The sequence below is a fragment of the Podarcis raffonei genome, chromosome 14 (genome assembly GCF_027172205.1).
Source record: "Podarcis raffonei isolate rPodRaf1 chromosome 14, rPodRaf1.pri, whole genome shotgun sequence".
NCBI lineage: Eukaryota > Metazoa > Chordata > Lepidosauria > Squamata > Lacertidae > Podarcis > Podarcis raffonei.
This window is the reverse complement of record NC_070615.1, coordinates 34561721-34584460: the sequence shown is the minus strand read 5'-3', so window position 1 is coordinate 34584460 and position 22740 is coordinate 34561721. Positions and strand designations below refer to the sequence as shown.

At 48.8% G+C, this 22740-nt stretch overlaps 1 protein-coding gene across 2 annotated transcripts in view; it reads right to left on the bottom strand.

The window, feature by feature from the left end:
* The window catches only part of SEPTIN12 (septin 12), a 74099-nt gene that overhangs the window by 44398 nt on the left and 6961 nt on the right, over positions 1-22740 (bottom strand). The window contains exon 3 of one of the 2 annotated variants that reach the window (XM_053364426.1): positions 11952-13319. In XM_053364426.1, coding sequence (XP_053220401.1) covers positions 11952-13319 — 1368 coding nt within the window. Of the gene's footprint in view, positions 1-987; positions 1067-11951; positions 13320-22740 lie in introns of those variants that run through there. The other variant, XM_053364427.1, reaches the window with a different exon arrangement.

Below are 22740 nucleotides of genomic sequence, written 5' to 3'. Positions count from 1 at the left end.
TTTAGGAAGGCAGACTTGGCTACTAGACAAAGAAAACACCCACTATCCACACCCCTGGCCTTAAAGTGGTGAGCCAGGGACCTGCTGCTCTCCCAGCTCCTAGTCCAATACTCTAACCCAGTGTTTCTCAAACCTGGGTCTCCAGCTGTTTTCGGACTACCACCATCCCTAGCTAGCAGGACCAGTGGTCAGTGACGACGGGAACTGTAGTTCAGAAACAGCTGGAGACCCAAGTTTGGGAAACACTGCTCTAACCATTACGCCAGCTCATAATGGTGACAGCAGGGGTGGCTAATCTGTGGCCCTTCAGATGTTGCTGGGCTCCCGTCACCCCCTGACCACTGGCCAGGATGGTTGGGGGCTGATGGAGCCCATCAGTTTCTGGAGAGCCGCAGGTTCCCCAATCCCTGGCTTAGAGCATCACACTAGGAGGAAGGATGGGTGGGTGGGTGGGAGAGGGGCCCTGTTTTAAATCCTCTCTTCCACAAAGCCCACTGGGTGATCTCAGCCCACTCACTGTCTCGGCATAGCCTAGCGCAGGGGTCAGCAAACTTTTTCAGTGGGGGGCCGGTCCACTGTCCCTCAGAGCTTGTGGGGAGCCGGACTATCTTTTTGGGAGGGAAATGAACAAATTCCTATGCCCCGCAAATAACCCAGAGATGCATTTTAAATAAAAGCACACATTCTACTCGTGTAAAAACACCAGGCAGGCCCCACAAATAACCCAGAGATGCATTTTAAATAAAAGCATTGTAAAAAGACGCTGATTCCCGGACTGTCCGCGGGCCAGATTTAGAAGGCAATTGGGCCGGATCTGGCCCCTGGGCCTTAGTTTGCCTACCCATGGCCTAGCCTACCTGACATGGTTGTCATGAGGATAAAAATGGAAGGGGTGGCAACCATAGATCACTGGAGCCTGGAGGACTGGCATCGACCTGAGACATCACCTGGCCCTTTCCGCTCCCCGCTGAAGACCCGGCTTCCTACCTTCCTTCATGCCATCTTCCCCACACAGCTCCAGCAGGACCATGTCCTTCATTCCTCAGACACCCTTGGGAAACCCTGTTCCTTCCTTGCGTCTGTTACTAAATCAACTCTGCCAAGAGGAGGCTGCGGAGGTGAATCACAACGCAGGTGTGATGCAACATGGTTGCTAGGAATCTCTGAGACTGTGACCGGTTGTTCCTCTTAAAGGGAGACCGCCTGGCCCCAGGCCCTACGGGTGTCTTTGGAGCAGACTTGGAAAGCTATAGCGGTTCTGACTGTTTCCTCCTGGGTAACTCCCTTGGCATTAGGCATATCCTCTGTCTGAAGCTCCAGGCTGGGGCTGTTTGTGTATGTTATTCATTAAATAATAAAAATTAAAAAACCACAGACACACCACACATTTAAGATGATGGATGTACTCAGGCAAGCTGCATTGGATGCTGTGTGCACCTTAGAACTGTGTTTTTCACCCTTGGGTGCTCAGATGTTGATGGACTCCAATTCTCAAGAGAATGTTATTCCCTCCCTGTGACAATGTGCACATCATGCATTTAAAGTAATCTCCCCCATCCCAGCAAATAATCCTGGGAATTGTAGTTTGTTAAGTACACTGGGGATCGCAGCTCCATGAAGGATGAACTACAGTTCCCAGTGGGGAGAATATGCTTTAAATGTATGGTGTTTACACAGCCCATGAGTAATGAATGGAGGAGGAAAACAAAAACAGAAAGTCAAACTGGCCTAAAAAATAAAAGGTAAGCCTGTGGCATGCATACAGCAATTTACAATAAAACTTTTTTATTGTAATCAAATGGACAATAACATTCCTGCATTTGATAATATTGACCAAAAAACCCAAAACAAAAACAGAAGCCAATTATCTAAGCCAGAGGCATTTGGATTCTGCAGGTGAGTTAATAGGCTTGCTGGCATTCCAAAGGGTTAGTGCAGGTGTTTAAGGACAGACGCAGGATTGAAGGGATCTGCCTAGGAGCTTCCACAGGCTGAGGGTAAAATCCACCAGCCAGTCAAGAATATAAATCTGCGTATGAACACATGAGTCATGCTCCTTTCCATTATCATTCCCAGGAATTTGCTGAGGCATACTCATGGCCTCTTGTTCCCAGGAAAGATGATTCATATCTATGTGAAATCCCACAGCGTGCATGCGGAACAAGTGTTGGTGCTGGGCATCATTTCCTGATTTATCAAGCACCTGCGACATTGCCTCCTCCCTTGCAGCAAAGGTGCTGATTACAGCATCGAAGCTTTTGGTTCTTGCCAAACTGTGATTGACAGGAAGTATCACCAGCACCTGTCAAATCTGTAGGGTGGCAGAGTTTAACACACACAGGGATTCTCCCGCAACAGAGAAGGGTGGTAGCTCAGTGATAAGAGCATCTGCTTTGCCTGCTCCCTTAGTACCCTTGAAAAAAATAAGAAGCATTCTGCAAACCTCAGAATTGCCCCAAGCATAAAGACCCCTCCTCTTGTTCCTTGGTAACCCTGCTTTGGCTGCATTTCTGTTGCCACTCAACCACTTGAGTTCACTATTAGTGGGATTGAGGTCAATGTCCTTTGGAGCTCTGTGGGTTTCCCCCAACAACCAAGTATGCATTTTGGCCAGGATAACCTTCCCAGGAGGCCTGAGGTGCCTGGTCAATTATGAAACACCTGCTTGGCATGGATAATCCCGAGCAGTAATGTCCAGAGGTGCCCACTGGGACTGGTAGGGTGGCAGGCAGGGAGCCCAACAGTAGGTGGCGCCAGAGCCAGCGACAGGCAAAGCCAACTAATTCTAACTTTGTCCACACTTTCCTCCCTGCCAAGCTCTACAAGGGGCAACATGGAGACAGAGGAGGAGGAGGAGGCGGAGGAGGGGGGGGAGGACGGTTCACCCTCACAGTCCAGCTCTCACCCTGCTTTGTAAACTTTAAAGTGGAATGGTGGCATATTTTAAACAAATATTTAGATGCTAGGCACTTGGCATTTCTTGGGTTGTGCTCAGCTCTAGAAGAGCATGAGACTCTATCTCAGGGCTGTGGGTTCAAGCGCCACGTTGGGCAAATCCTTCTTGCATTGCAGGGGGTTGGACTAGAAGGCCCTTGTGGTCCCTTCGAACTCTACAGTCCTCAGGGAAGATATCTGACTCCAAGCTTTAGTTAAACAAATGGTAGGAGGGGTGCGGTGGGGGAATCAGCAAAGACAGGGCTGTGGTTCCACTCTTCTTCCGCCTGCCTGCCTGCTCCTGCGTGGAAAGGGAAGCCCAGTCAAGAGGCGGGTTATTAAAAGCATAACCACAATGAAGCAGAAACAGCTGGGCCATGCCAGTGTGCCCACATTAAAAGGCAACTTATTAAGAGAGGACGTCGCAGGTTAATGGTCCCCTGCAGACAGGGAGTAATTGGAGATGGTTTGTTTCCCAAGCAGCCAAGGAGTAATCCCAGGGCTGTGCTCAATTAACAAAGATTTAATCACTGATGCAGGCTTAATCAGAGCGCTCCCCACAGAAGGCCATAATAGGCTTATGGGGATGCTTTGCTGAGACATTCTTTCTCGCTGTCTGTCTCCCTCAGAGACACAAGGAAGCCGAGAGCTCCTTGCCTCACATTCCCTGGGTTGTGTTTACGGGCTCCTGCTTTTCCTCCACATCCAAGGTTTAGTCCAGCGGTCGGGAAATCTGTGGTCCTCCACATGTTGGTGGACATCTCCTGCCATCCCTCACCATTGGCTGCAACTGCAAACTCTCTCTTAGTTCCTAACTTCTCCCATCTTAATTATGGCTCACTCTGTTTCAGTGCACATTTGCATTTTTTTAAAAAACCCGCACAAAAAATTGTATAAGTTTCCATGCACACATCTCCTAAATATACACATTTTCGTTTGCAGTTTTGCCTAGTGCATGCATTTTTGTAAGCACACCCCCTCCACTAGAATGCATGTTGTTATGTTTTTCCAATACACGCTTGTCTAGGGACACATTCTTTGGTTAGAGAACTGCATTCCAACATACAAAGTGTGAATTTCGAATGGATTGTATATCGGTAAGGAAGAGAGGATGTTGCCTTAAACTGAGTCAGACCACAGGTCCATTTAGCCTGGTATTGTCTACCCAGGCTGGCAGTGGCTTTCCAGGATTTTAGGCAGGGATCTGGCTCAGCTCTACCTGGAGATGCTGAGGACTGAACCTGGGACCTTTGCATGCAAAGCAAGTGCTCTGCTACTGGGCATTGATATTAAAATTTGAATTTCTCCCTGGTCTGTAGTTGGAGTCCAGGAAAATCTGGAACACAGGTCCTCTGAGAGCCAGTGTGGTGTAGTGGTTAAGAGCGGTGGACTCATAATCTAGTGAACTGGGTTTGATTACCCGCTCCTCCACAAGCAACTGCTGGGTGACCTTGGACTAGTCACACTTCTCTGAAGTCTCTCAGCCCCACTCTCCTCACAGAGTGGTTGTTGTGGGGGAGGAAGGGAAAGGAGATTGTTAGCCGCCTTGAGCCTCCTTAGGGTAGTGATAAAGCGGGATATCAAATCCAAACTCTTCTTCTTCTCTATCCCTGATTTAATCAAATCTTGTTAATCCTTTCCTTTTCAGAGATCTCCAGCATCTCCAGGTAGGCCGCTGGCTGGGGCAGTTTAGAACTGGTGCCCAAAACCTCTGGAGAGCACCGGGTTGGCGATGTTGCAGGACATAGACCAAGGGCCTCTGCCGCATGTGTCTGCATGAAACTGCCCGCTCTCATTTAGAACAGGTGGGAAGGGCCTATAGATAGTGGGGAGATGTGGGTCTGCAAGGAAAGGTGGCTTTAATAGCAAGTGTTATTGTACGTGGGGGTGGGGGTGGAAGGGGGTCCCTCCCCACATCTCCACACTGGGAACATGTCTGGAGGAGCCCATTGTCAACAAAGAATGAAATTTCCACCCACTCCCTGCCCAACTTCACCTTGAGTGAGTACACAGCTGTTCCCTTCTGTTGCTTAGGTAGGTGTTTAAAACATCTTAAGAAATACTATTTGGACATCTGCCACCTCCTCTAGTTGCAGGGTGGAGTAAAAAAAGACTTCAGAACTTGTCCCCAAGCCAAGGAAACGAGGAGAATCAAGAAAAACGGTGTTTGTGTGTATTGGAGAGAGAGAGAGAACACACACAATCAGAGCTGGCATCGGTACAAAATCATTGTGTCCCAAACAACAGCCCAGTCTCAGGATCCGCAAAAGAAACAAGCGGGGTTTTTTTGTCCTAACCTGCCTCATCTGGGCAAACAAACAGTTACGATAAAGAGCTCGTTTGAGGATGAAGACAGATGATAAGTTGCTGAAGGCAGGTTGAAGCAGAGAGCTCAGCTCTTGATCTGACTCATTCCACCCTTACCCCTGATAAACTCTAGTTTTCCAGGTGCGTGTCTTTGTGTACTGTACTGTTTCCCACGGATCAGGCGTAGCTGCTTGTCACGCTTGGGCACTTGGAGGTCCAGCCAGTGGTGGTTGTGGGGCCAGTGGCAGACCTTGGCGTCTCAGATTTCAGCAATGCCTTGTGGGACGCCAAAATCCTGTGCCCCCTGCCTCTCGCCTTCCACTGGATGTCCCTGAAACTCCCCACCTGGTGTGACTGTACTGGTCGCACGATCCCCTAAATCCACCTTTTGGTGGGGCCTTCCACCCTGGACACCACCATAGTTTTCCCAAAATGCAATGCGCTGGAACTTCTGCCACTGGGGTATTGTGGGTAAGAAATAAATAAACTGGGTGGCCAGAAGAATTTAACCAACCTGTGTGGGGAAGGGGAAGCTCTAGGGGATAATGTGGGTGGGCGGGGGAGACAAACAGAGCAAGCAGGGTGGCACAGACCTTGAGACAGACAAACGCCTACCAGCCAGGTTTGTGAATGGAGCAGTCCCATTTGGAACACTGTGGGTTGTAGCCTAGTTTAGTTCTACTCAGAGTAAACACATTTAAGGTACTTGACTTAAATGAGCTACAGTCATTCATTTCAATAGGGCTACTCTGAGTAGGACCAGCACTGTCCACAACCCCATATGTACAGTTCAGGGTTCGCTCCATCTTCAAATAGATATATTGGGGAACTGGAAAAGGCCAAGCAAAACAATCTAAGGTAAGGCATTTGAGCACCTGCCTTGTGGTAAAAGGACAAAGTATTTGAGCCTTTTTAAAAAAAAGTTTATAAAAATAAAGGTGTAAAAAGGCACATTACTGAAGTTGATTATGCAGGCATGGATGAAGCAGATAGAGCAGGCATAGGCAAACTTGGCCCTTCAGATGTTTTTGGCCTCCCATGATCCCTAGCTAACAGGACCAGTGGTCAGGGATGATGAGAATTGTAGTCCCAAAACATCTGGAGGGCCGAGTTTGCCTATGCCTGAGACAGAGTGACATTTCCCCTCCTCCCCTAACTAGATTTTAGGGCCATCTAACGCAACTGATTTGCAGGAGACTCAGGGTGGGCAAAAGAAAGAACGTTTTCAGTAAATAACTTATGGAACTCTGGGCCACAAGACGTAGTGATGACCACATTGCTTAGACAGCTCTAGAAGAGGGCTGGATAAAATAATGGCGGGCACATAGGAAACCTAGGGAGCTACCTTATACAGAGTCTGACTACTGGTCTTTCTAGCTCAGTACTGTCCACACTGACAGGCAGCTAATCTCTTTTGGTCTGAGGGGAGCATTCAGTCTTGGTCATCCACCCATTGGCTGCTTGATAATGATAGGTGTGGCCAAAAGTGGGTGTGTCCACCCACACTCTCTCACATGCCGGATGCACAAAGGAACCCCAGCTATTGCCTCCTCTCTACTCATCAAACGATCATTCTGATGACTGATGAAGGGGCACTTTGCATCCTCAGCAGAGTGCTGAGTTCCACCCACCATGGCACTGGGCCTGCTACTAATTTGATTTACCATATTTTTCGCTCTATAGGATGCACTTTCCCCCCTCCAAAAATTAAGGTGAAATGTGTGTGCGTCCTATGGAGCGAATGCAGGCTCCTTGGCTTCAGCAACAGCAACTTGAAGCCTCCGAAGCGCAGAGGGAGCACTCCCTCCGCGCTCCTGAGGCTTTGCGTTGCTTTCGCTGAAGCCCAGAGAGTGAGAGGGGTCGGTGTGCACTGACCCCTCTTGCTCTCCAGGCTTCAGGGATAGCCGCCTGAAGTCTTCAGAGCGCAGCGCGAGTTCCCGCTGTGCTCCGGAGGCTTCGGGTTCCTTTTGCTGAAGCCAGGAGAGCAAGACTCTCCTGGCTTCAGCAGAGAGGGAGAGCTGCGCAGCGCCCCTTCAGCGAAGTGGGAGGAGAAATGGAAGGGGCTCCATTTGTCCTGCTGCTTCGCTGAAGGGGCACTGAGCAGAGAGGGGGAGAATTTTTTTTTTTGTTCTCTCCCTCTAAAACAAGGTGCGTCCTATGGTCGGGTGCATCCTATACGGCGAAAAATATGGTAATTCCACTGCTGCCAAAAATCAGTGGAGGCTTGGAAATGGAAATGAAAGTTTGCTTGGGGCTCTGGATCATGCCTAACAGTTAGATGGAACCTGCAGCTCCAGGGACAGTATACCACTGACTATTGGGCTTCCCCAAGGCATTGTGCTGACCACTGTGGGAAAACAGGATACCAGACTAGGCTGTTTTTTTTTGGTCGGTTCCTATCTGAGCAGTCTGTGAGGGGAGAGACCCAGCACATTCCAAAACTCAAGAGACAAGAGGCTGTGCAGCCAACACGACACAGAAGAAACTGGAACAGAGAACCGCTTTGTCCTCCTAATGCCTCAAATATGAGGAAGCTCTGGAAAGTAAACTTCCTCCAGTTTCCATCCAGACACTGACCGAGATCTGCCTCATCGAAAAGCTATGAGCAGAAACTATGGCTGACCCCGAGGGAAGGGAGAGCCGGCAGCAGACTTTAAAAGTGGCCCAAGGCCTGGCCTTCTCTCCAAGCGACCCAGTGTCCTCTCTAGCAATGGGGAGAAAGTCATTCAGTCTGCATCTAAAGGCGAACCTCCCTAACCAAAAACAATATGCAAAGCGAAACAAGGCTGTCTTCTAAAATTCACACTTCTCCAAATCTTGCATTGCATTTTTGCGGCCTGCGGCCATGTAATGCATTACCAAAATATCCGTATATGTGGGTAAAGTGTACATAAAACACATATATATTGGCGGACATAACCTACAAAGAAAAGCATTGCACGAGGGGAAACAGCTTGCAGAAATGTGCACATGAAGCAAAAATGCGTATGTTGGGAGAAATTCACATGAAGATGCTGATGAATTTTCATGAGGTGTGTGTGTGTGTGTGTGTGTGTGTGTGTGTGTGTTTATGTGTGATGTAGAAATGTGAAGAAGTGAAGATTGGAAACATGAGAAACTGAGAGAAGCTGAAATTGACAGATACCCCCTACATAGTGTCCTCTGAAGAGAGAGGAAAGCCTAGAGCGGCCCTGAGATGAATAATGGGTTTTGGGGAAAGTCTGACATTCTGGAGACGGAGGCTCCTCAGTGACTTGCAAGCAACCTTGATAGTCCAGCTGCACCCCTCATTCCTGCAGGGGAAACAGCTGGGTGGCTCGTCTTAAAAGCAGTGGCTTCCAAACTTCCTGCCCTTTGGGGGAACCCCTTTCATGTCTGTCTGCTGGAGAAACCCTGCCTCTGGCCACAGAGGCTGGAGTATCACAGGGGATCGGGACAGGGAACGCATCAGCACTCAGCATCCTCGCAGGAACTTTGGAAGCTGCATATGACTTGGTGGAACGCTCTGTCACAAGAGACAGGGCCCTGCGGGACTTGACATCTTTCCGCAGGGCCTGCAAGACAGAGCTGTTCCGCCTGGCCTTTGGTTTGGACTCAGTCTGACCCTTACGTTGCCCTCCCCTTATGGTCTTCATCTATCGGCTACTTTTAAAACGAGGCTGCATTTTAAATTGCATTTTTAACCTGTATTTTAAATTGTTTCCACCCCCCATTATGTTTTTATTGTAATTTTACTGGTGTTAGCTGCCCTGAGCCCGGCTCTGGCTGGGGAGGGCGGGGTATAAATTTAATAATAATAATAATAATAATAATAATAATAATAATAATAATAATAATAATGTTATTTTAATGTTGTATTTTAATTTTGTTTATAAGTTGTAATCATTCAACTTGTTTTTATTATTGCTTGTAAGCCACTCTGAGCCCGGCCTTGACTGGGAAGGGCGGGGTATAAATAATAAATTATTATTATTATTATTATTATTAATAATAATATTTTTTTTTATACCCCGCCCATCTGGCTGGGTTTCCCCAGCCACTCTGGGCGGTTTCCAACAAAACACTAAAATACAATAACCTATTAAACATTAAAAGCTTCCCTAAACAGGGCTGCCTTCAGATGTCTTCTAAAAGTTTGGTAGTTATTTTTCTCTTTGACATCTGGTGAGAGGGCATTCCACAGGGCAGGTGCCACTACCGAGAAGGCCCTCTTGCCTGGTTCCCTGTAGCTTGGCTTCTCGCAGTGAGGGAACCGCCAGAAGGCCCTCAGTACTGGACCTCAGTGTCCGGGCAGAACAATGGAGTTGGAGACGCTCCTTCAGGTATACTGGACCGAGGCCGTTTAGTGCTTTAAAGGTCAGCACCAACACTTTGAATTGTGCTCGGAAACGTACTGGGAGCCAGTGTAGGTCTTTCTTCTTCTTCTTCTTCTTCTTCTTCTTCTTCTTCTTCTTCTTCTTCTTCTTCTTCTTCTTCTTCTTTACCAAGTCATGCCATTGGTTCCTTTTAGTTCAGTAGTGCTGGCATTGCCTGGCAGCGGCTCTCCAGGCAGCAGCCTTTGTTCCCGTCACTATCTAGATAGCCTGGTGATTTTCTGCAAGCAACACATGTGCTCCACCACGGGGTTACAGCCCTCCCCCTAAAAAGAAATCATGTCTTCAGGGTTCTGAAGAAAGGGCTGATTTAAATAGGAACATGGTCAGCTGTCTTGTACTGAGTCAGGCCATTGGGCCCAGACTAGCTCACTATTGAGTCTTCTTTCCCATCCCTACCTGGAGAAGCTGGGGATTGAACCTGGGTCCTTCGGCATGCAAGGGAGATGCTCTACCTCTGAGCTATTGGGGATTGGTGTGTATGGAGGTGGGCGGCTTGGGAACAGCCATGGGGCCAAGGGCAATGGAGGATATGTCTCAACTGGAAGTGGAAGAGAAGGTGGGAAGAAAGATGGGAAGTTCTCTGATACACAGACTCCTTATTTGCTTGAATGTTCAAGCACTGGGTTGGTCTGTGCTACCAGACATTTCCCCCTTCCCCTTCTCCCCCTCTCCTGCACATAATACATTGCCTTGACTGATTATGACTTAGTTTGTATTGATCGGTCGTATTTCTTGTTTTCTTTTTAGAAAACTCAATGCAAAAAATATTAACAATGGACGGGAGTGGGAAGCTCAAGGGTTTTACAAGTTGCACTGATGCAACAGGAACCAGCCGCTGCTGAATTCCAGCGTCAATTACTCCCAGGGAAATATGCGTAAGGATTGCAGTCATGCTAGTCTTAATAAATTAGGGATTGTGCTACGTACTGCTGTCTCGTTGTGTGTAATACTGAACCAACATACCTGCCTACACTGTCTGATTTCTTGTGGGACGCATGGCTGTCGGCTGTCATGATGAACTCATGTCCTTCAAAACCACACCACCAGGCCACTGGTCCTGGGTGAAACAGCCCCTCTCTCCCCCACTCTCTCAAGACCACTGGAAGTGAGACACTTTGCAGCCAGAGGGGTTGGGGCAAGGAGGTAAAGACTGACAAGCGCTGCTGATGGTCTCTTTCCAGAAGCAATGGTTGCTTGAAATCAACTCCATATGCCACAGACAGAGCCGAGAACAGAGAGTGAGGAATGGACGCCCCTTGAAACGTGTGACTTTTTGTTCTCTTTCCTTGGGTGGGGCTCATAACAGGTACCTCTTCTGCAGGTTTTGGAGAGAGACGTTAAATGCGACGTTGGGTTAAAAATTCATTGCCTGGGGCAAAGGAGGTTGTGAGAAGATGAAACTGCAAAGGAATCTCTCTGTGTATACTATAAATGGCAGGTTCTGGAGTGAGGCTAAGCTACACAGCTCAGCTTTCTGAATTGGGTGGAACAGAAAAGGAAGTAAAGTGCTCCTGGGCACATACAGAGCACCTCCCCTTTGTCACAAACAACCAGCAGCCTGTCCCCACACAGCTGGACCTAGACAGCAGGTGTCAGCACTGAGATGCCAGCACCAGGCATCACTAGTCAGGGCCACCATCATCACTAATTTTTGCTTTGGTCCCTCATCTTCTCTCACTGCTGCACCATACATTTAAACCACTATGCTACCACTTTAAAGAGCCATGGCTTCCCCTAAAGCAGGCACGGCCAAACTTGGCCCTCCAGATGTTTTGGGACTACAACTCCCATCATCCCTAGCTAACAGGACCAGTGGTCAGGGATGATGGGAGTTGTAGTCCCAAAACATATGGAGGGCCAAGTTTGGCCATGCCTCCCCTACAGTATCTCCAGAGTTTGTTAAGGGTGCTGATAGTCGCTAGGCCCCTATTTCCCTCATAGAGCTACAATTTCTAGAGTTTCCTGGGAAGAGGAATTGACTGTAAAGCTGCTCTGTGAATAGCAGCTCTGCGAGGGAAACTGCAGTCTCCTAAAAACCCTCAGCACCTTTTAACAAACTGCAGCTCTCAGAATTGTTTGGGGGAACCCACCGCAGTTTAAAGTGGTATCACAGTGGTTTTAAAAGTATGGCGTGAGGGTGGCCTTTAATTCCACAGTGACCTCAACATACCACTGCAGAAATTAAAACCGCAACTGGGAGGCACCAAATAAGCTCTCCCGAAACTACTGAACCTCTTTTGGAGGCTCTCAAAATCCCTGATTTACCAGAGGAAGAGCATTAGGGATTTATTTATTTTTTAATCCAGGCAGAACTTATGCAGTGACTCCACTTACCTTCCTTCAATATGTCTTGTAAATCCTTCTTCTCCAGGGACACCTCTAGAGGCCTGTTTGTTCCCACAAGGAGACCTTCCTTTGTGCAAGAAGACGACGGCAGAGTCTGAAGCTTGGATGCCTCTTGGGAGAAAGCTGAGTCGATCCTCTCAGCCGGGGCACTGCTGCATTCTCTCAGGATGGGTACATCTGGGATACCTTGCGGAGGCACCGCCGCTTGGTACCCGAGAGAGGAGGGCTGAGAAGTGACCTGTGCTATGCGAGGCTCTGACACCAGCCGGAAGGAAGCAGCCTGAGGCGCTACTGCCAAACCCTCACTGCCTCCTATCCCTGAAACTGTTCCAGAAGATGGCGGCAGGGAAACACTGTCCTTGACGACAGCTTTATCCTCCCCGGCTACTTCTTGGGGTTGGTGGGACAGTCCAGGGCTGGTGCCAAGACTCACCTGAAGCTGTGCCTTAGATAACGGTCTGGACCTAGAGTCAGTCACCACTGCTGGGGCGATACTCTCTGGAGTCTTCCCAATCAACCCATCCAGGCTGATGGGAAATTTCTGCAACTTCGACGTCTGCCTGGGGACCATACCAGGAGGGCTCCCAGTTGCCAATTGGCTTACCTCCAACGGAGGAACGGGGGACTCCTTTCTTATCAGAAGGCTGTTCTTCGGCAGTGGGGAGACACAGTTGTGTTTTCCGGAGCTCCGAAGGATGGCAGGGTCCATGTTTGGCATGGAGCAGAGCGTCGGGCTGGGTCCCTGGTCTTCGGCAATGTGCAGGTCAAGCGACGGCAACGAGCTGTGGTTGGCGGTGGCCTTGGAGACCTGCCGGATGGGTCGGCCCACCTCGGCATGGAAGACATTGCCGTAAGAGGAGAACTTCTTGAGGATGGGACTAGGGAGGTGGGAGCCCCCGATTCCCAGAGATTCGGATTGCTGGGTGCTGCTCCGGGGGCCTTTAGAGGCCACGGGGCACTCCAAGCTGGAGGAAGAGCTGTGGAGGCTCTCGTTGTCGCTTTCTGGCCCCAAGGATGAAGAGAGCCCGTTGGGGTTTAGCCGTGTTTGGAAGGACGAGACCCTGTTAAGGTTGGTGCCATTGGCCCGAGGCGGGTGGGTGGTGCCTCGGTTGAAAGAGAGACTGCTCCCGATTCTTGACTTGAGAATGGGGCTGTGGGCTGGGCTGGGGCTGGAGCTCAGGCTGATGTGGGCTTGGTACGTGGGCTGGATAGGGGGCCCCAACCTTTTCCCTTCTCCGTTGCCTGTGGAGTGGATGACACCAGGTGGGCTTGGGCTCAGGGGCGACCTAGGTGGGGAGGAAGGTGGGAAAGCCTTCACCTCTTCAGCATCTTCCATATCAAAGGACCTCTTGAGGGCTGCAGAAGATAAGAAGAAGTTACCCATTAGGTAGACAAGCACCCAGAATGCAAAGGACCACATTCTTTTTCCAGCCCTAAGGGCCGCAAATCCTTCCGAGGGCCAAATGACAGTGGTGGTTGGAGCCCAGAGACAAAAGCGGACAGAACAACACATGCAGATTTCACCTTCTTCCCTGGTGGAGAAGTGATTGCTGCTCCATAGAAAACAGTTCAGGTACCAAGGTTTCAGTGCAGATGTGACTGGAGTGCAGTGTCAACTCAAGAACCTTTCGGAGGGTCGCATGCCTCTTTCCTAGTCTGCCCGGACACTGAGGTCCAGCGCCGAGGGCCTTCTGGCGGTTCCCTTGCTGCGAGAAGCCAAGTTACAGGGAACCAGGCAGGGGGCCTTCTCGGTAGTGGCGCCCGCCCTATGGAACGTCCTCCCACCAGATGTCAAAGAGAAAAATAACTACCAAACTTTTAGAAGACATCTAAAGGCAGCCCTGTTTAGGGAAGCTTTTAATGTTTAATAGGTTATTGTATTTTAGTGTTTTGTTGGAAGCCGCCCAGAGTGGCTGGGGGAACCCAGCCAGATGGGCGGGGTATAAATTATTATTATTATTATTATTATTATTATTATTATTATTATTATTATTATATTATTATTATTATTATTATTATTATTATTATTATTATTGAGGTCTTGCAGGCTTTTGGACTCATGCAGAAACTTAGAGGCCAGAAAGCATCCCACATTCACACCTGGAGCAGTAGATCCCTCTTCTAAAGAGCATTTGAGTCACTGGCAAGGAAAAGAAAAACTGTCATCTGACTGCAGCTCTTGAACAGCCATAGCTCCCCCAAAGAACCCTGTGAACTGTAGTTTGTTAAGAGTTTATGAGAGTTGTTATGAGCCCCCTCATGGAACTACAGTTCCCAGGACCCATAACAATATTCTTTTGGGTAAGTCATGCCTATTCAAGGATTATAAGAGAGTTTTAAATGTGTGCTGTGGGTGTGACCTTAACTGGATACCACCCATCTTTTATCGCTGTGTGTATGTAGGGGAGCAGCATTGCACTGAATCAGGCCATTGGTCCATCGAGCTCAGTATTGTCTACACTGACTGGCAGCAGCTCTCCAGGGTTTCAAGGCAAGGAATCTCTCCCAGCTCTATCCAGAGTGGCTGGAGATTGTACCTGGGATCTTCTGCATGCAAAGCAAATACTATAGCACTTTGAGCCTTTGCTTAAAGTAAAGTAAGAATCTAGTCTTCATGGTTCTGGATCAAGGGCTATATTAATTCAGAAGCTGCCTTATACGGAGACAGACCAGCAATCCATCTAGCTCATTATTTTCCACACTGACTGACAGGGGCTCCCTGGGGTTTCGGAGAGGGAAGATTCCCAGCCCTACTTGAAGATGCTGGGAATTGATTTTGGGACCCTCTGCAAGCAGGTGCTCTCAGCAAACTAGAGGGAGGAAGGGAGAGCTGGCAAGAGGCAGGCAGGCTTCCCTACTGGCTGCCTCCTTCAAACAGACGGTTTTGTTAGCATCTCCCAAAGGGGAAACCAGAGTCGACTCTTGGATCTACTCCTGAGGCCTCTAATCTCCTGCATCTAATTGTTTGCTGTGTTTTATCTCCCCTGCAATACCGTATCTGTGTCATCTGCTTCAAAATGCCTCCCGGGGGCAGGGGGAGCAACAACACAGTAACCGCTTTATTCACCTCCAGCCGCAGCATGTAAAGGATCCTGCCTGAGGCATCCCCGAGTAATCAGATCTGGCTCCCTGAACTGTTTCCCTTCTCGCTCCTTTGGTGGCTGCCCCAGTTTAACCAGGGCAACCGGGGCAAACGAGAGTTCGCAGTTTGCGAGAGGAGAGGCCAAAAATGCATGTGGCGATTGGGATGGCTAAGGTCTAGATTCCTATCTTTTTCACCAGGGATGGGGAACCTCTGGCAGACGAAGGGGGAATGTGCTTTTTTTGGGGGGGTAAAAAGTGAAATAAAAATTGGCTGCGTATGTACCACGTAAGAAGAACCTGCTAGATCAGGCCAGTGGTCCATCTAGCCCATAGCTGTCAAGCGTCCCTTATTTGGCGGGACAGTCCCTTATCCCAGCGCCATGTCCCGCTGCTGTCCCTTACTGATGAGGCTTCATTTGGCTGCTGGCTGGGCTTTCTGCCTTTGGCTCGGAGGGGCTCAGAAGTTGAACATACCTGTGCCCAGAAAATCCCTTATTTTGGCTGCTGATCCCTTATTTTCGAGGCTGCTGGTCACTTATTTTCAAATCTGTAAGTTGACAGCTATGATCTAGTCCAGCATGCAGTTCTCACTGTGGCCAACCAGATGCCTGCAGGGAACCCTCATGCACAAGAGCCCTCTCTCCTCCTGCTATTTCCAGCAGATGGGATGCAAAAGCATTTCTGTCTCTGACTGCAGAGGCAAAGCATCACAATCGTATCTGGCAGCCATTGAGAGCCTTCTCCTCCATGAATTTATCTAATCCTCTTTTAAAGCCATCCAAGTTGGTGGCCATCCCTGCCTCCTGTGGCAGGGAGTTCCAAAGGCTAACTCTGCGCTGCAGGAAGAAGGTCTGGCCTGAATCTTCCAGCATTCTGCTTCATTGGATGCCCATGAGTTCTAGTGCTGTGAGAGAGGAAGAAAAGCTTCACTCTGCCCGCTTCCTCCATGCCAGGCATAATTCTATAACCTTCCATCAGGTCGCCTCTCCCTGCCCTTTTCTCTAAGCTAAAGAGCCCCATGTGCTGCCCTCTTGGTATGCACTTTCCAATTACAAGCTACCCCGAGCCTCAGGGATGGAGAGGGCTACACCCTCAAAGCGCCAGGGCTTCCCAGGCGCAGTGTTTGAAGCGCCAGCTGGTGTCCGGCGATGCCAGCATCCTAGCCCAAGGGGACACCAGCCACCCGTCAGCGCCGCTGACAGCTTCTGAAATGTGATGCTGCCTTTTTTGCCAGGCTGCTTGAATTCCCCCTGGTGGGGATGGGAACGCCACTGCCTGCTGGAGGCAGGAGAGACAGGACAGCATTCCCTAAACAAACAATGGATTGGAGAAGATGCAGCTAAACTTCAATAAAACCAGCAATGTATTTCCTCCCAGGCTGTGGAAGGCAGTGGCACCATCAGGGCCAGACTTGGGGGGCAGATATATTGGTCCCATTCAGCAGTAGGAACAGAAGGATTCCCCAAGGCAGCAAGGTTGGTTAAGAACCTTTCAAAGAGACGTTGGGCTGTGTATAAAGGTAAAGGTAAAGGGACCCCTGACCATTAGGTCCAGTCGTGGCCGACTCTGGGGTTGTGGCGCTCATCTCGCTTTACTGGCCAAGGGAGCCGGCATACAGCTTCCGGGGTCATGTGGCCAGCATGACTAAGCCGCTTCTGGCAAACCAGAGCAGCGCATGCAAACGCTGTTTACCTTCCCGCCGGAGCGCTACCTATTTATCTACTTGCACTTTGACGTGCTTTCGAACTGCTAGGTTGGCAGGAGCAGGGACCGAGCAACGGGAGCTCACCCCGTCACGGGGATTCGAACCGCCAACCTTCTGATCGGCAAGTCCTAGGCTCTGTGGTCTAACCCACAGCGCCACCCACGTCCCTTAGGCTGTGTATACACTACAGTTTATTTATTTATTTATTTCCCCCCGTTCTACTTCTTCAGTATCGGTCTCTGATGGTCCTTTACTATTTTATTCACGTAATATACATTCTTCACAACAAACAACTCCAAAATAAACAGACAACTCCAAAATAAAATCATATGTAACAAAACCATAAGTCTCATGCTTTCATTTACACTGATCTCCTCTCCGATACCTTTACTTGATATTTCTTGCTGCTTTCTGCTTTCCTTACAAAATCTTTATGAAAATTTAAATCTCTTAAGTCCTATACCAATCTTTAACCATTTCAATTAATCCCTTCACCTCCCTCCCCAACAGCCCAGTACTGCCCTCCACCCATGTGCAATCTTCTTTACCTACTATTATTTTTGTTATTATTGCGTTATTCACTTTATTTGTTATTCCATCCTTAATATATTATTATCCTATCTCCTTGCGTCTTTTACTACAGTTTTTTGGGTATCCAGTGAGCTTCATGGACTGAGGTGGTTTTAACACTGCAACTCTTTTGAGTTTCTTTCCTGTTTTACGTTCAAGCAGTGTATAAATTTTATGAAATAAATTGTGCTAAAGGAATGGCAAGCACTCACCGCTGGACTTTTCTGCGATAGACTTTTTAGACGTCAGAACCAGCACTGATGGCAGAGGCTGGAAACAGCAAAGTTGGCAAGCCCCACAGTCCTTCTTGAAACCTACAGTGGTATCTCGGGTTACAGACACCTCAGGTTACAGACGCTTCAGGTTACAGACTCCGCTAACCCAGAAATAGTACCTCAGGTTAAGAACTTTACCTCAGGATGAGAACAGAAATTGTGCGGGGGGCAGCGGGAGGCCCCATTAGCTAAAGTGGTACCTCAGGTTAAGAACAGTTTCAGGTTAAGAACGGACCTCCAGAATGAATTAAGTTCTTAACCCGAGGTACCACTGTACTCTCCCCCACTCACTGGCTTGATAGGACAGAGACTCCTCATTCCCAACACACTCCCAGCTCTGGAGCAATCTCTGTCCCAGAGAATCCCCTCTGCCCCAGTTCATCAGCCACATGGGTTCAATTATATGCTGGAAGGTTCTCTGGCCTGACAGGCTCGCCGAAGGCTCACAAAGGTACATGCAGATGTCCTTGCAGCTGATCTACTTCCTCGCCAGCCCTGTGGCTTTTGGAGGTGAAAGTGGATCTTCCAAGCTAATCAAAGAGAAGGTGAGGTTCCCCCTGGAAGGAAGGGCACAAGAGGGGTTTCCTGTTGAAGTCAAGCAGGCGTGAGAGCTTGCTCCAACAAGCCCAAGGCGCTGCTAAATGAATACTGGCTGGGCCTGGAATGTGCGCTGCCAGGTCTCACCTAGGAACCAGCCACCTGGTGAGGAAGGAAGGAGCTTTGCTCAGGCAGGAAGGCAAAGCAAACCTAAGAGCATGCTGGCCTATCTAGTCCAGCATCCTGTTCTCATAATGGCCACTCAGATGCCTGTGGAAAGGATCTGAGCACAAGAGTACCCAACTCTCCTGAGGCTTCCTGCAACTGGTATTCAGAAGCATTGCTGCCTTCAATAAGCCCTCTCCTCCATGAATTTGGCTAACCCTCTTTTAAAGCCATCCAAGTTGCCAGCCACCACTGCCTCCTGTGGCAGAGAGTTCCATAGATTAACTATGCATTGCACGGTGAAGGTTTTTCTTTTATCTGTCCCGATGGATCGCCACAAGATCCAGGCTTATCAGAGAGAGAGCAAAACTCTTCTCTATCCACGTTCTCCATGCCATGTGTACATTTCATAAATTTCTACCGTGTCTCCTCTTAACTTGCCTTTTCTCTAAGCTAAAACGTCCCAAACTGATGTTTGACTATTCCAATTTATTTGCACCACCCAAAGATTTCCTCCACCTTCCACAAGCCCCCACCACAACCCAACCCCAAACAAGAAATATTGCCCATATCTATGAGCTGAATGAGTCTTGCTCCCAGGCCAGCATGTGTAGAATTGTAGCCTTGGCTTTGCAAAAAATAAGAAAGACTACAAGAACCCAGATAAATCTCAAAGACAACAACGAACGTCTGAAGCAAGTTTATGTTAGTGATTTGTTATATATATATATATATATATATATATATATATATATATATATATATATATATCTCCTCTGTGTTGTATCTAACTTCTACTCGACTAACCCACTGACTCTAAATAATGACCATTAAGTTTAATGGGCCTACTCTGAGTAGGACTAACATTGGAAACAACCCTGTGTGTCTGGTGGTCTGGAGGAGATTCCTACTTGCCTAGCAGCATAGGAACACCAGAGACCTTCTGCATACAAAGCAGGTGTCCTAACACTCAGCTGCAGCCCTCTAGTATGCTGAATAACACCAATGGTGCATCTACCCCAATACTGTCTATACTGACTGGCAGCAGCTCCCCAGGGTCTCAGGTAGGGAGTCTCTCCTGGCCCTACCTAGAGATGCTGGGGATTGAACCTGGGACCTTCTGCATCCAAAGCAGATGCTCTTACCACTGCGTTACAAGCCTTCTCCTGTAGGAATGTCAAGAAAACCATTTCTTTCTTTTTGTTCCCCTCCTCTAGCCGCCTTTGCCTCTACCTGCTCGGCTGGAGTGTCCATCAAAAACTATAACATTTACTACCTCCCTCGGGGCGAGGAGAGGAATCCATTTCTGCACTTTGCCCTGCGCTGCCCTCAGAGGTTGAACCCCTGGCGACTCTGTGCTGACCCCTGAACTAGGCCGAGGGGGTGGCACAAAACACTTTGTCATTGTCAACACGGAATCAAAAGGCCGACTTGGAGGGCCAGGGGGCTCCTCAACCTCTCGTGCCGGACACTCACGCAGCGTGCGTGTCAATCCAGCCGCCTCTCAGGACTGGGTGCCAACCAAATCAGCCTTTCTAAACCCTGCAACCGCCCGGCTCCATTGCAGGGTGGGAAAGAGCCAAGGCTCAGGGACAGAGAATCTGTTTTGCATGCATAAGGACCCAGGTCCGATCCCTGGCCTATCCAAGTAGGGCTTGGAGAGATTCCAGTCTGAATCCCCAGAGAGCTGCTACCAGTCAGTGCAAGCAATACTGAACTAGATGGACCAGTGATCTCACTCAATATAAAGGCACCTTTCTATGTTCCTAACTGCAGAGTGAAATGAATATGGCTGTGAGTCAGTGAAGAAAAGCCTCGTGTCATTGCAGGGGGAGACCGAGAGCAGAGATGTGGGTTTTTGGGGTGTTACAGGAGTGTTCCTGTTTTATTTATCTGTGAAATACTCCAATGGGAACCTCAGATCCAGGAGCTGAATGCTGCTGGGATTATTCCCAGTCTGCACCCAATTTATCCAGGTCACATCGCCCACCAGCCCTGCTTTGCACCTTCTTCAAGTGTTGTTTTGCACCTCCACTGCATTGGAGGATAGTCCATGAGGGCAAACGGGGCCAGCGCCCCATCCGCTTTAGCCTCTTCCCACCTCCCTGCCTTTTTGCTTGCAACCAGTCAGGGGCTGCCTCTGCTGGTTATTGGCGCTGGCTTTTCCTCCTCTTGAACTCTCTGCCTTCTGCCCTAGTATCCCCAACGGTCACCAGCCACTGCGGCTCCACTGTCAGAGGCCAGATGTTTCTGCCACTGAGCTCTCAAACCACCACCACCCACCGACAAACAACACAGCTGCTTTTCCCTCTTTCTCTCCATGCAATCCTTCCTGACCATCTTCAGGAACAGAATTGGGGTGCAGAAAAGTAATGGTTGGTCTGTCCCTACATTGATGACCACTGCTGCTGCTTGTGTGGCGACAGAGGCTGTTTCTGGAGCAGATACAGGTAGGGCAAAAAAAGCCCAGCCAGATGGGCAGGGTTTAATAATAAATTATTATTATAAATTATTATTTTTATCAGCAGCAGTAATCTGGCCCCGAGAAATTGTGCATTTAACAGCAGCTATTCCTCTACTCCTCTGCAACCTATCCAGAACTGAGATTTTTTGTTGTTGTTGTTGTTGTTGTTGTTGTTGTTGTTGTTGTTTTGTACTCGTTCTGGCCTGACCCAGTGAATGCAACCCAATCTCTGGAATGTGGCTTCCCTAGCAATGGAGAGGACTGATGGCTGAAAGGTTAATGGCAGTAATTATAGGTGTGGGTGCATTCCTTTGGAAGCAATAACAGTATTGCACACAGTTGCTCGTGCTTGGTGAGCAAAGGATTTCTAGATGGGATGGCTTCCCCCAACCCGTCTCCTTTTCCTGCCCCCACATGGTTGCCGTGATCCACAGCAGCCAGGGGGAAAGGAAGTCTGTTCATCGGCTCAACAGGATCGCCCACATACACACTCCTTGAAACTCATGGCAAAGTGTGTTCACAGTTCTCCAGGAGCAGAGGAAAATGCAGAAGAAGAATGCAGTGGGTGCAGAACTCTGCTTCTTGAGAAGAAAGGTTTTTTAGTCCTCAGGGCTACGGCTTCTAGCCTTCTCAAAGTGTGTGGGCAATGCCTGGTTAAAACTCACATACTTTCAAACACACCTTTACAGCCAAGGACTAAAATCTTGCATTAAAAAAAATTAGGGGAGAGAAAGGTGGCTCATTTTAAAGCACTTTGCATTCCACTAACTCATAACCAGAAACTATCTAATAGTGGTACTTCTGACACCATATCGCACATTTGTGGGAGGGGAAGGCTGAGAAAACACCATTCTATACCGCCACACAAACCCCTGCAGTGTGGGGCCACAAGACTCAGGAAGAGCAACAGCCTCCCATGCAGAAGGTCCCAGATGCAATCCCCAACACTTCCAGGTTGGGCTGGGAGAGATTCTTGTCTGAAACCATCACTGTAGAGAATACTGAACTAGATGAACCAATGTTCTGACTCAATATAAGGCTGCTTCCCCTCTTCCTATACTCTTCCATGGAGCCCTGTGTTTGGGGGAAATGGCAGTCAGCTGTTTCCTCAGGCAGATCCCAGATTAGATCAGAGCCTGTTGGGCACAGCCTGTCCTCTTTTGTCTTTCATGTGGCCATGGTGAAAACCAAAGATTAACACAAGAAGAGCTCTACTAGAGCCACCTAGTCGAACATCCTGTTCTCACAGCGGCCAGTCAGGAGCTCCAAAGGGAAGACTCTCTCCACTTGTGATTCCCAACAACTGGTATTCAGAGGCAAATGACCTCTGGCAATGGAGGAAGCTTCAAGGAAAGACAGCAGGCAGGGCATGAGCAGAACAGTCCACTTTTCCGGTTGTTCAGCAGCAGCTGATATTTAGAGACATGAAGCCTCTGATCTTGGACATAGGATGTAGCCATGATGACTAGTAGCCATTGACAGCCTTATTATCCATGAAATTGTCTCGCCACTCTCTTAAAGCCATCCAGGTTGGTGGCCATGGCTATGGGCTTATCCATACTTCCTCTTAACCCAGGCCTTTGGGCTGATTAATATTCCACAGCCTTTTAAAATGTGTTTGTGATCTTTGGGGTTGGTTTGCCCATCGTTTGCTCAATGTCAGGAAAAACTGCTACCTTTTGGAACACCTGCCTGCTGATAAAGGCACAGGAGCAGGGCCAGAAAATAAAGGCGACAACCCAGGACTTTGTGTGTGCATGTAAGATCATAAGAAGAGCCCATCTAGTGCAGCACCCAGTTCTCACAGTGGCCAAGAAGATGCCTTTTCTGGGAAGTCCACAAAAAGGACCCAAGGACAAGATAATGGTCATAGCTGATACCCATTGGTAGACTTACCAATGTATAGCTGGGTGGATGTACACCTCCCCAGATCCTTTTTTTTGCCTCCTGTTTATTTCCACTATTTTTGATATTTGG